The 13722-nt window shown below is 49.1% G+C and overlaps 2 protein-coding genes across 2 annotated transcripts; one reads left to right on the top strand and one right to left on the bottom strand.

Annotated features, from left to right (window-relative positions):
- Positions 1–3393: 3393 nt before the first annotated feature.
- On the bottom strand, positions 3394–5966 carry LOC137484840 (dynein light chain 1, cytoplasmic-like). The gene is made up of 2 exons (XM_068208987.1): positions 5793–5966; positions 3394–4002 (listed from the first exon to the last, which is right to left on the bottom strand). Exons 1-2 carry the CDS (start codon positions 5922–5924, stop codon positions 3865–3867), a joined length of 270 nt encoding a protein of 89 aa, XP_068065088.1. The 5' UTR covers positions 5925–5966; the 3' UTR covers positions 3394–3864.
- A 2801-nt stretch (positions 5967–8767) lies between these two features.
- COQ5 (coenzyme Q5, methyltransferase) lies at positions 8768–13691 on the top strand. Its single transcript, XM_068208985.1, has 7 exons — positions 8768–8915; positions 9288–9437; positions 9894–10118; positions 10841–10947; positions 12553–12641; positions 12850–12961; positions 13077–13691. The coding sequence occupies exons 1-7, from the start codon at positions 8768–8770 to the stop codon at positions 13176–13178; spliced, it is 933 nt and encodes a 310-aa protein (XP_068065086.1). The 3' UTR covers positions 13179–13691.
- Positions 13692–13722: the final 31 nt, after the last annotated feature.

Here is a 13722-nt window from a genome sequence, read left to right as displayed (position 1 = left end):
TCGGATCCTAAGGACATTTCTTTTAACCTTTAAAATGCATTCTTGAATGCATCTCCTGACGCCTTTTCCATTATTTTAGGGATGAGAACTTCAAGTTCTGTGGGAGAGCAATTCTCAGCTTCTTAAAAAAAAAAAGTACAAGTGGAGCATGTAGGGGCAGCTTTACCCGCATAACTCATCCCATGATCTGAATGTACAGCCCCGCAAGCACAGCTTCACTACCAGATTTGTATGCACAGGCCACATGCTCTGTAACACCAGTATCACCAACAAATGCAGGAATCTGTGTTTTACACGTTTCACACAAATCCTCTATAAATACTTGTGAAAAATGCATATTTTATGATTGGCTTTTCGCAAATATTAAATTGAATACTATATGTATTATGTTATATTGATTAGAAGCGCTGTATTAACATTTTAATAGTATGGTAAATGTAGTTTTGTAGTTAAAATAGAGCCTATGTATGTGGGGGTTTTTTTTACTAACTCAAGCAAGAGATGAGATAATGAAGAAACTCTTCACACAGAGATGACAATGATGGGGGCCCATAAAGAATTACTGCCTCCTTATCGGAAAAGACAAACATTCTTCCACCTTCTCTCCGTCTTTATGGAACCACCAGGATTAAGGGGAAGAAGTTGACAAAAACCAGAAAAGTTCTTCATTTGCAAGGAATTTATGCATCATGTATGAGATGTATGAATATGCAACAGGCTACTGCTTTTAAAGATTATTCCTTTGTTCACAAGGCATGCTTATCGGGCTTAAGTGCCCGAGAGCATCCGGACGCCCGTAATTCTTTGCTTTTTATTGTCTTGTAATTGTCCTAACTTTAAATTTTCATTACTCTAATTGTATTACTATTTTTATAACCATTTTATTATTATTAAACTTTTAAAATTTTAAAAACCAAGTGATTGGCGTTTATAACAATACTATTTTAAGAAAAGCCTCATAAAGGCATTATTTTAACACCTGATTGTTCCCTATTTAGGTCTATTATTCCTAGAATTACTGACCAAACTGGGAGTGTAGTTACCACAGAGTTTAGATCTTCTGGATTTTTGGGGGGGTGAAACCCACAACTTTCTAACGGAGTTGCTCCTCCGCATTTGAAAAGAAATAACAGCACAAGCAGTACCAGAAAGAGAGCAGAGAGACACAAAACTTTTAAAAGCAAAACACAATGTTTTTATTAGCAAATTAGCTTGCTGTGGAAAGAAAATAAATACAAGGAAGTCTTCCCCCAAATAAAAACAACCATATAGTTCAAATAGTGCTCGACAGGAAGGTATTAGTAGCAAACACTTGCGCTCCTTACGTGAGCTGCAGTGCCACAGCCAACACTGCAGAGACCCAGTGGCACCCGGCAGAGCATCGCTCCAGACAGCTTCGATATCCTTTAGCATAAACCGTAATAAATACCTATAACAAAAACGCATTCAAAGTTCCAGGAGCAGCTCCCTGCCAGAACCGCCCGCCAAGCAGCCCCCCAGGTACTGTCCTGCCGGCGCGCTCTCGGGCGCCGCTCGGTGCCACCGCCGCGGCCGGGCAGCGTTGGCAGGGTGTGCCGGGCCCGGGAAGGGCGGCACGGGAAGGGCGAGGCCGCGGCAGGCCCCGCGCTGCCCTCACGGCCCGGCCGCGCTCCGCCATCCCGCCATCCCGGCCCGGCCGCGCTCCGCCGTCCCGGCCCGGCCGCGCTCCGCCGTCCCCGCCCGGCCGCGCTCCGCCGTCCCGGCCCGGCCGCGCTCCGCCGTCCCCGCCCGGCCGCGCTCCGCCGTCCCGGCCCGGCCGCGCTCCGCCGTCCCGGCCCGGCCGCGCTCCGCCATCCCCGCCCGGCGCCTCCGCCGTCCCCACCCGGCGCCTCCGCCCCCGCCGCCATTGCTGCGGAGCGCCCCGGCCACGCCCCCGGCGCGCCGGCCGCCGGCCATTGGTCACCGCCAGGAGCTCCCCAGGAGCTCATTGGCCAGACGCGGATGATGGGCGGGGCTTTCCCTAGCCCGGCGTGGCGCGCGCCCGCTGCCATTTCCATGGCGACGGGAACGCCGCCGGTTCTGCGGCCGCTGCGGCCCCGCTAACCGGGGACACCACGGGGAGCGGCTGCGGCCAATCTCTGCCCAAAACGATTGTAATGCTGTGGACGCTGCAATGAACAGAGAGGGGATTCGGTTAAAAGCCTCCCGCTGCTGCTAAAAGCACCGTTTGCTGTAGAAGAGCGTGCGTCGTTCTATTGGCCTGGCTGGCCGTTACCTCTAGCTGGTCAAGGAGCTTTGAGCCCACACGGGGAAGTTTCTGAGTTTTTTCTCAGTACGATAGCTGGTATCAGCAGACTCTGGGGTTACTGGAAAATCACAGATGACACTGGGCTTATCTTCAAGGCTCCACATACTTTCCTTCCCTGCAGCACGTCACCAGGAATAGGACATGGGACAGACAGATGGCCTTCAACCCAGGCCAAGGGCTACTGCAGCTCCTACTTGTCCCTGGCAGAGCACAGGCCTGTCTAACCACAGTACTCCTTGGTGACTTATGGATTTAGCTCAGCATACAGGTAGCCTGTATTTTGGAAGAGATTTCTTTGAGCTGACACCAGGCCCCAGGAAAAGTCCAAAGTATCACATGATGACAGTATTTCACTTTTCCAAAAGTTCCCCCTTGATATCTGGCGTGGATAGTGTTTAATGAAAGGCTATTACAATCAAATGAAAGGCTATTACGATCAAAGATTTATCCTCTTTGTAATGACTGTGATTGCTCTATCAACTTCCCATTTCTCCACAGCCCAAATGGACACTGCAGAAGCTGCTGGCGCATTCCTTTGGCATGTCTGTATCCTCTACCACAGCTGCTGATCACACATGGGTGTTTGTATCAAGCAGTGAAGAGGGTCTAGTTGCAGGAGCAACCCCCTGGCAGGCCCACCTGCCAAGCAGCCCCACGGGTGTTGTCATTCCCCACATGCCCACGGTGCCACCACTGTCACTGGGCAGCATCAGCCGGGTGTGCCCAGCAGGGGCACAGGTCGAGCAGCAGCAGCTCAAACACGGGCTCACGTTAAACACAAGCACCGCCAGCCCTGGCACCCACACTCAAGCACCCCTGGGGCTCCCACTCCCCTGTGAGTGCAGCTGCTGTCCTTTGTTGCCAGGCCCGCAGGGGTGGCTCCACTCCATGCCAGGGTCAGGACCATGCCCGCTACTGATGAGTGACCCGCAGCCGTGGCCGGATCCGGATGGAGCCCAGGCACAATGGCACTCGTGGCCGTGGGCTGCAATGGGAATGCTGCAGGCCCCACACACCCCCTCAGGCAGCACTCCCCGTGGCTCGCCCAGACCCAGCCATCCACCATCACCACAACATGACAAATCAGCCAGAAATAACACCCTGGCTGGGGTAGAACTTGGCTTTTATTCTCCAGTACACTTCTCCAGAGACAGCAGAAAAAAGAACCAACTCAGGTTTTGGGACAGCACATCCAGCAAAACAAGAGGGGAAAAATTATTCTTTTGATTTTACTTCTATAAAATAAGAGAATTTAGGAACATAAAGAGCTAAACACTGTCAGTACTTGCATAGCACTAGCAGTAACTGGGAAATACAGTAGATGGCTATAAAACTTGCAAAAGCAAAACTGCTCCAACAGCTCTAGTAGCAAAGGAGGAGCCTTCTCGAAAAAAAAAAATAAATACAAGGAAGACTTTTTTGGTACTTTTCCTTTTTATATCCACGATGTAATTTCATCTATTACAACATAATCCCTGCCATTGCCCTTGAAGATCAAGGCCTGTGTCCTCAGGAAGGCTGCAGTAACTAGTCAGAGTCCTGTAACTGGATGCAAGTTTCAGTAACAGTCCATGGTTCTAGCCAGACTTGAAAAGAAGAATAGCGACTTGGCCGAGGTAGAAGTAGATGAAGTGCTTGGTCTCATGAGTCACGTAGCTGCCAAAGTTCCTTCCCACGATGCAGTGCCACGTGGGATTGTATTTCTTGTCAAACTCCTGTAAAACAGATCACTACAAATTAAGAACTCTTCTAATAGGTATCTACCTTCTGAGCAAGGCAATCAGAGGAAGAACAGATGCTCTTAAGTACTAGGATTATTTCATTTACATCTTATTGCTCATCTGCTGCTTAGTCAGACACACAAAAACCCTAAAGCACTTCCTAACTGAGCAGTAGTAAGTTTAAAACATTACTTTTGTTGAAGGAAAGTAGTCTTCTATTCCCCCATAATTCATAACATGATTGAATCTACAATTCCCAAGTAAAAGATTTACCATTAGTTTTGTACTCACAGAGATAAAGCCATAATTTAGACTTCACTGTTTATCAGCAGCACAGCTGCTAAACAGAAAATTTTCTGCCACAGGCTCTATAACAACAGTATAATAAATAAATCTAAGCAGTTGTGATTTACATATTTTTCAAACAAATCCTCTATAAATTCCCAGCAGTTGCAACAAAGGATATCTGAAAAGTACTAAACTCTCTTTTCAACTTTCATAGATACTTTCTGCATCTGGAGAAAAAAAACCTGTCTGTATTCTGGTGATAGCAAACAAGTATTTCTTTAGTAGGAGCAATCGTTCTGCATGGATTAATTACTCCTCATGTTAGAGAAGCTTCTCCACCCCAAGTATCCCAAATTTTAAAGTTACCTCCACCCCCGGTATCTTGGAGCAGAGCCCCAGGCTTTGAGCGGTACAGCAGCAGAACAGCTCCAGCTGGGTGCCTTCAGAAGGACCCCGAACAAAGAAACTGCCAGGCAATTACACCCTCCCAGTCTCGGTTCCCCACCCTTCACAGTTCTGACTAATAGTAACATTAGGGGCTGGGGGCTTCTTGTTCTTTATTGGGTTTTTTTCATTGGCTCAGGACAGTCTTTTGTATCTCTCATGTTGTGATTTCTGATGACAGTTATAACTTCCTTATTTTCCAGCTTGAACCAGCTCTTGAGGCCCTTATTCACAGTTTTAGGTAAAAGTTAACATACCTATGTGAAAATTCACAGCTTGTGGCCTAAACCTTTATCAAACTTAGCTCATCATGCCAAGCAGTTAACTCCAGACAGTTTCAGTCCAATCGGCCTTAACATTTCAACAGCTCTTCCACTCAGATCGCTTTAACTTCTACTGACGCACTTTGATTTCCCCGTTCTCCTGAGCTGACGAAGCAGGAAATATAACCTGAACTAGATCTTTCTCATGTATTGTTAATTCTACATAAAGGATGACACAGATACTGCAAACAACAGATAACCAGAGCCACCAGGATTTTTTTTTTTGTCTTTTGCTTATATCACTATGTACGGAGAGGTGTGATTACAGAGAATTGCAGAGAACTACTTTCCCCCTGCTATTTTTGATCCAGCTGGCAAGAACTGTAAAGAGATCCTTAAGATTATGATAAATACAAATGAAACCAAGAATAATAAGGCAGCTCTCAGAGGAAAACCAAAGGAGAGCTCAATAGAGTCCCTGTGTTTTGTACCAGCTCATCAGTCACAGGGACAGTCAGGTGCCACGCTAGCCTCACGTGGACAACAGACAGTGGCAAAAAAGGCCATAAGCAGAAGGCGCTGCAAGAAAAAAGCAGCACCTAGAAAGGGCCACGTAAAGAAAGGGTGGGTAAAGGAACACATGGACATCAGCCTAAAGAGAAAGTCCAACTTGATTATCTAGCATCTCTAGAACTTGTTTTTCTAGCACTACTTGCCTAGCAGCATTCTCCCCGATTGATTTTTCATGTGCATAGAGATATCATGAGCACATAACAAGCCAACATCTACCTTCTTTATGTGAGCAGCGATGTCCTTCTCAATGTTGTATTTCTCCAAGGCTTGAGTTGCACATTCCACAGCATCCTGCTGCATCTCTTCTGACATGTCCGCATTTTTGATCACTGCCTTTCGATCACTCATGATTGCCTGCTTGGAGAGAAAAAGAAGGAAATTCAAAGTTGCAGGAGCACCTGCCAGAACCACCTGCTGCCAAGCAGCCCCCGTATCGCCGCGCGGTGCCCCCGCCCTGGCTGGGCATGCCGGGCACGGGCACGGGCACGGGCACGGCCCGAGCGGCGGCGGCGGCTCAAACGCCGGCTCACGTCCAGCACCCGCTCTCCGGCCGGGAGCCACACACGCACCGCCGCCCTCCCGGCCCGCCCCAGCCCCGCTCCAGCCCGGCGCCGCCCGGGAGCTCCGCGAGAGAGCGCGGCCGCTGCATCGCCCGGCCCGACGGCCCTTCGCTCCCCCGAGGGAGGCCAAGAAAGCCCGGCACGCGCGGCCAAGGGCTCGGGGTCCCGCATGGCTACAGGGTGCCGCCACCCCGGCAGCTGCCGGGGATGCGGGGAAACCGGAGGCGGCGGCCGGGGAAGAGCCCAGGCACGGGGGCTGCCCAGTCCCAGACTTCCCGAGCCGGACCCGGCCCCTCTCGCCAGCTTCCCCTGCCCCGTTTTCGAGGCCGGCAACGCCTTGCGCTCACCGTGGAGTGGGCGCGGAGCCGGTGGCGGTGGGGACGGCGCGGAGCGAGGCACGCACTCGGCTCCGCCGCCGCGGCTGTTTAACCGACCCGCGCGCGCCGCCGGCGCCTCCGAGCGCCCCCAGCCCCGCCCCCTCAGCCCCGGCCGCCAGCCATTGGTCACCGCCACCCTCACCCCGAGATCTTATTGGCCCCGGCCCGGCGCTCTTGCAGGGTTTTGCCGCAGCAATTTCTTTCAGCCCGGCATGCCTTGCGGCCGTTCCCATGGCGACCGGCGGCGATGCGCGGCGGGGCACGGCCTTGGGGCGGCCCCGGGGCCCAGCCGACCCAGCGCGGGCCCGGCCAGGACTGGTGGCTGTCAGGCCGTGCGCAGCCCTTCCCCGTCGCTTTGTTTTTTTTTTTTTCTTCACGGCTGAGCTGCTTGAACGCAGGAAGGAAGACGGGGAAGGGATACCCCGAGCACCGGTACAGGTTGGGGTCTGACCTGCTGGAAAGCGGCTCTGCGGAGATGGAGCTTGGGGTCCTCGTGGGCAACAAACTATCCCTGAGCCAGCAGTGTGCCTTGGGGGCCAAGAAGGCCAATGGACTCCTGGGGAGCATTAGGAAGAGCATTGCCAGCAGGTCAGGGAGGTGCTCGGCCCTGGTGAGGCACATCTGGAGTGCTTTGCCCAGTTCTGTGCTCCTCAGGACGAGAGAGACACGGAGCTCCTGGAGCGGGTCCAGTGGAGGGCAGCACGGATGATTAAGCGACCAGAGTATCTCTCCTATGAGGGAAGGCTGAGGAAGCTGGGCCTGTTCAGCCTCAAGAAAAGACGGCTGACAGGGGACCTCATTCATGTGTATAAATGTCTAAAGGGTGGGTGTCAGAGGATGGACCAGGGTGTTCTCAGTGGTGCTGATAAATAGGACAAGAGGCAGACAACAGGCAGAAACTGATGCACAGGAAGTTCCACCTGAGCAAGAAGAAGAATTTCTTCACTGTGCAGGTGACTGTGCACTGGAACAGGCTGACCAGAGAGGTTGTGGGGTCTCCCTCAGTGAAGATATTCCAGAACCGTTTGGACACAATCCTGTGCCATGTGCTCTGGGCTGACCCTGCTGGAGCAGGAAGGTTGGACCATATGACCCGCAGTGGTCCCTTCCAGCTTGACCTGTTCTGGAACTCTCTGAATGCAGCTGGTCACCGGTGTCTGTGCAGTGTCCGTGACTACAGCATGAGAGGGACTCTCCCAGTCACTGCTCTGGTAGGCAAAGATCATCTGTCACTATAGCTCAGGCTGAGAAAAACACCCAACAAAACCAAACATGATGCTTTGGAGGGCATCCTACTGCAAAGGACATAGAGTCAAGAAAATATTATATGAGGGAAAGAGGGGAAGATCGAGGTGTGGTCTGATGATGGTGCTAAAAGTCCCAATATTATATGAGGGAAAGAGGAGAAAATCGAGGTGTGGTCTGATGATGGTGCTAAAAGTCCCAATATGGCAGGAAGGTGCTGGGTGAGGGAGCCCAGCTCATGCCCTGGGAATGCAGTCCCCGGGCTGACTTTAATAGCACGATGTCATCTCTCCTGAGAATGGGTTAAGCAACTTCTTTGTATCTACAAAGCTGGCAGAACTCCTGGATGATTCAAATAACGTGATAAGCAGGGCAGGTTTTGGAAAAAAAAAAAAAAAAAGAAAAAAAAAAAAAAAGAAAAAAAAGAGAAAGGTGTCTAAGTGTCCTAATGCTCCTGACTGGAATCGAGGCATCTTTCACTCCTCTTGCAATTCATCAGCCTCCCTCGTGTTCCCCACGAGGCTAAAGTGAAGGAAAAAGCAAAACAGAGAAAACAAAGTTGAAGAAAACTATTTGCAAAATTACTCAAGTCCACCGTGAGGGTTGTGTTGGGTTTGGGTTTTGGGGTTTTTTTCCCGGTCACGTTTGTCCTCGCAGCACAGGTTCCGTCGCGCCGCGGAGCAGCGGTGGCACCGGGGGCCAGGAGGTTCGGTGACCGTGTCCGGCAGCGGCGGCGGCCCCTTGGGCTGCGGAGAACGCGCCGCTCCCGGGTCCGTCCCGGTAGGAGCGGCGCTCGGCGGAGCGCGGCTCCCAGGTCCGGCGCTCGGCGGAGCGCGGTTCCCGGGTCCGTCCCGGTAGGAGCGGCGCTCGGCGGAGCGCGGCTCCCGGGTCCGTCCCGGTAGGAGCGGCGCTCGGCGGAGCGCGGCTCCCGGGTCCGTCCCGGTAGGAGCGGCGCTCGGCGGAGCGCCGCCCCCGCGCCGGCGGTGACCCGCCCCGGCGGAGCCCGAAGATGGCGGCGGTGCGGCTGTGCCGGTGCCGCTGCCGGGCGCTGCTGTCCCGGCCCGCCGGCGCTGTGCGGGCGCGCCGCGGCTTGGCCGCGGGGCCGGAGATGCACTTCGGCTTCCAGAACGTGACGGAGGAGGAGCGGAGGGAGAAAAGTGAGGGCGGCGGCGGCGGCGGGAGAGGGCGGGCCGGGCCCGGAGCCGAGCTGGGCTCCCGGCAGCCGGTGATCGTTCTCCAGAGAGCCGGGGACGTGTTCGGGCCCTTGTTTGAGGCGTTACCGGGAGTCTCGGTGAATAATATCGCTGTTACTTCCCTCAGCTCGGGAAGGCTGTGTTTCTCCAGAGACTTGTCAGGCAACAGGCTCAGTGGATTCAATTTTTTGTTTTGTTTTGTAGTGAGTTTTCTCGTGGTATTTTTCAGCTCCACATAGTGGACAGACCTCCACGGGGCAATAAAGGTCACGTTTTACTTAGACATAAGCATTTTTAAGTAAATTGCATCTCATTCCCATTGCTCTTTCTTTGCAGTTTATCAGGTCTTTGAAAATGTGGCCAAGAAATACGATGTAATGAATGATTCAATGACTCTAGGAATTCATCGGGTGTGGAAGGATATCCTCATGCATAAAATGAACCCTTGCCCAGGAACACTCCTCCTTGATGTTGCTGGGGGAACAGGTAAATAATTTTGGTGAGTTCCACATGACAATGCCACACTGTTTTTCAGCTGTTGAAGTCTGCTCAGAATTACATGTCCTGCTGAGGTTTTTCTCTCGCCTTTAGCTCCCCGTCTTTAAAACTAGTGAAGCATCTACTTGACTTTCCCAGAGAAGGGGTGAGAACTGATATCTTTGTGTGAAAGTGTTATAGTCCTGCCATGATATGTTATGGGAAACTGTGGTAATTTGTAGAATGTCATGGACTCTTTGATCTTAATAAGTCCCTTTTTGTCTATATACATGTACACACACACTCTTTCTGTGTCTATCACAGTATGTTTGAGGGAGTGTTTTTATAAATATATACGACTAAAAAGAAATAGTAAGTCGGTTGGATGTTCAAAGCCTTATGTTTCAACTTCCTGGAGTCAGAAAACATTACAAAATGTGTATCTTTCCTTTGAAACAACTGCAGGTGACATTGCCTTTCGATTCATTAATTATGTTCGCTCTGTACGACAACGCCAGCTCCAGAGGAAGCTAAAGCACCATCAGAATTTGTCATGGCAGGAAATTTTTGAGAGTTACCAGAAAGACAATTTTAATTCACTAGGGGATTCCCAAGTGGTGGTCTGTGACATCAACAGAGAAATGTTAAAAGTTGGGAAGCAGAAAGCACAGCACCTTGGCTACTCTGAAGGTAAATAAATGCATTGTACTGTGGCAGTAACATTCCTGATAGCAAGAAATCATAAGGGACAGAGTTTTTTTTTGCTGTTTCCCTATGTACATTCAGGTAGAGTGGGAGCTGTGCATGGGGAAAAGGAACATGAGTTGCACAGTCACTGATTGTGCATTTTGTCTGCTTGCCAATAGCGTGGACATCCATGCTCCACAGACAGACATGGTCTTGATCCTTTGGGGGCTAGGAAGCAACACAGCTGCAGCTGCATCACATACTGGTGGTCCTGATGGAGGGAGTGTGGCTTTTCATGTTCCTCAACCTGTGGGAGCTTCCTAGCAAAATGTGTTAAGTGTTTTGGCCATTGTTGCATGGCAAGATGTTAGTAATTGTCTATAACTACACTTTAAGCAGAGATTCTCTTTTTACAACTTTGCCATAAACAAATGGCAGCCAACAGTGCTTTCCACTATTATGCAAGTTTTGGGTAAAAATCTTTGTGGCATATACACACGGTGTGTATGTGCAGAACATTGTTTTGGCTGATCTGCAAAATGAACTACTCTGTCTTGAAAAATTCACAAGTAGAGGCCAAGGTGTCTTTCTTCTAACATAACTGCAAAATGGAAATATTTGTTTTCAATATGACTTTAAAAATAATCAATTCCTTCTAGAATGGGTAAGTTCTAGCCTTTCTGGAGCAGTCTGAGCTCAGTTGTATGACTTGTCTTTCACTACAGGCTTGTCCTGGGTACTTGGGAATGCTGAAGAGTTACCCTTTGATGATGATAAGTTTGATGTTTACACAATTGCCTTTGGAATCCGAAATGTAACTCGTATCGATTTGGTAAGTTACTATAGTGTATCCTGACATGGGCTCCTTATGATATTTCAAGGGATGCAAAGTAGGAACTGCTTTGGATAAAGGAAGGTCTTAGTCTACTCCTGAAACATTTAAAATAAGTGCCATGTAGTATGCAACTTGTGTTAATAGTAAATGCAATTAAGTGCCCCACCTTTGTCATAAAAAGATAGATTTATACCAGTTGCACCCGATCCTTCCAGCTTGGCAAGCTACACAGTGTCTTCCTAAGGCAAGGGGCTGCATGCTACAGTCATTCCCCACCTTCTCCTGGCCTATGGAATGGATGGATCTACACGTGCACGGGGCAGTCAGTCTGCATGTCTCAAATCTTCCTGCAGCACCTGATCTACAGCCCACCAACAGTGGGTCCAATGCTTCCTGTCCCCTTTTGTTTCCCTGCCTGAGCCAACAGAACTGCCAGAGCAGAGTGGGGAGGAGGCTGCTGCCCCCACTGCTGTTGAACCAGGCTGTTCAGCCCACTTCTGCTGAGTGTCTTTACACGGGCTGGTGGCAGAGCTTCCCATAAAGAACAAGTACGATTTTAATTAGGATAAGTAGTACTCTTTGTTCTGAACTATCTCTGTCCTTTGAGAAGGACTGGCTGTTGTGGGGGCGACACCTGTCTGGATGCACTCCTTGTCTGTTTCGGAGGAGTATGTTACAACCTTGGCAGAGCTCCTGTGGAAGGTGAAGCATTTGCATCCAAACCACCTTGAACCATATGCCTTTAAACTTAATGTGCATGTGGCTTTTCCTGGTGCTTTGTCTGCACCCTTCCAAAGCACAGGCTCTTTGCCTTCATGCACACAGCAGGCTGGTAGCAGAGCTCCCTGGAGACCTGATACAAAACACACCCAAGCTGCCAACTCTTTTGCAGAGCTCCTGTGTAGTGTTGATATTTTATCCCATAGGAACAAGACAGTTGAAGTAAAGCAGATGTACAACCTTCAGAGGTTCTGGAATACAACTCTGCTCTTGTATGAAAAAACATACAGTTTTAAACAGGATTTTGTCTAGATTCTTGTTAGGTATTCTATATTGATGCAGGATGGAATTTGCAAAGTAGCCAAAGATTTTCTTCTTCTTTCTCTTTCCTTCCTGTTCTTACACGTTGCTCATTCGAAGCCCAGTATCATTCCTTCTTTGAACCTCCGGGTGTGCCTCACAGTAAAATCTTTTGATTGAAAAAAAATTATCATGCCTGTTTTTGATTTTCAGTTTCTTGTAGCTGAGTCACCTTCTCCCTTTTGTGTTTGGTCTGTAATTATAAGAGCTCTGCCAACAAACTTTCATCAACTGCGAGTAGGGAAAGAAAAGAAAATTGCAAACCCAACATCACAGTTTTGACACAAAGCCTTGTAAAAATCTATTTATGTAACAGCAAGAGTATTTGTGCTTTGGGTTTGTGGCACATTTGGGGGTTTTTTTATACTTGGGATGCTTCTCTACAGTAAATATTGCAGATTGCCAGTCAGGATACTCTTAATTTCCCTCAGTTCATCGGAGTTGCATGATAATATCACATGGCATGATAACAGGCAGGTGCTGTTCAACAGAAGCAAACTTATCACATCTGCTTTGTCTCAGGCACTTCAAGAGGCCTATCGTGTGCTGAAACCAGGAGGAAGATTTCTCTGCCTTGAATTTAGTCATGTCAACAACCCTCTTCTTTCCAGGTAGGAACATGGTGATGCTTTATGCCAGGTCACAAGGCTCTCTTGTTTGTACAGACAGAATAAAAGGTGGAGACACTTTGAGACCACATCTTGGTGCACTTTTAAACTCAGCTACACACTGCATAGCCTAGTGGCACAGAGACCAGCTCGTGTTGGAGAGGGTTTAAATTTGTTTCTATTAATCTGTATTTACCATCTCTCTGTGCAGGCTCTATGATCTCTACAGTTTCCAGGTTATCCCTGTTCTGGGTGAGGTTATTGCTGGTGACTGGAAGTCTTACCAGTATCTTGTGGAGAGCATCCGACAGTTCCCCCCTCAGGTAAGGCAGGATTTCCCCAGATTCATTAACACACAAAACACAATTCCAGCATAACTTGTGACCAGCTGGCTTACAGGCCTTCAGGTTGTTAATACTTATGGCACTTATTTTTCAGGAGGAGCTGAAGGCAATGATAGAAGATGCAGGCTTTTTCAAAGTGGATTATGAGAATTTAAACTTTGGCATTGTTGCCATTCACTCAGGTTTCAAACTGTGAGTCTGGGGAGCAAAACACCAAAAGTATCATTTTCATGAGGGGTATGAAAGCTGTGGAATTTTAACGATATCAAAAGGAGTTCTAAGAAGTTGTGCAGCAGATACTTGCTCAGCAGCTAGACTCAGAAGAACACAAGTTACCTCTCCCCACCAAGAAACCTGGGGAGTGACTCCAGTGGTGTTTCTTACACTTGCATTTCACTTCAAGTGCAATGTAAAGGATGTGGCCAAAACTGAGCAACGCTGACAAGCGAAGCACGTTGGCAGTGGGAGTGGATAAAGAAAGAGACTGATTAGTCTCCAAATAAGATACCTTTTTTTACTAAGCTTTAAAGGAGGGCATTATACTTGTGAGAACTAACTTGGATTTATGAAATAACTACAGACTTTTATGAAGCTGTTATTATCTTTGTCATGTGGAGTTTAAGGATTTTTTCCCATGACTCCTTCTTTCAAAGGCAAATGGAAGGCTTATGAAATAAAAGGGCTCTGCATCAACTTTCTTCTACTTAAATCAGTCTTGTAAGAAGGTTTCCTGAGAAAGG

The sequence above is a fragment of the Anomalospiza imberbis genome, chromosome 18 (genome assembly GCF_031753505.1).
Source record: "Anomalospiza imberbis isolate Cuckoo-Finch-1a 21T00152 chromosome 18, ASM3175350v1, whole genome shotgun sequence".
In the NCBI taxonomy this organism is placed as follows: domain Eukaryota; kingdom Metazoa; phylum Chordata; class Aves; order Passeriformes; family Viduidae; genus Anomalospiza; species Anomalospiza imberbis.
This window is presented reverse-complemented; position numbering and strand designations above follow the sequence as displayed.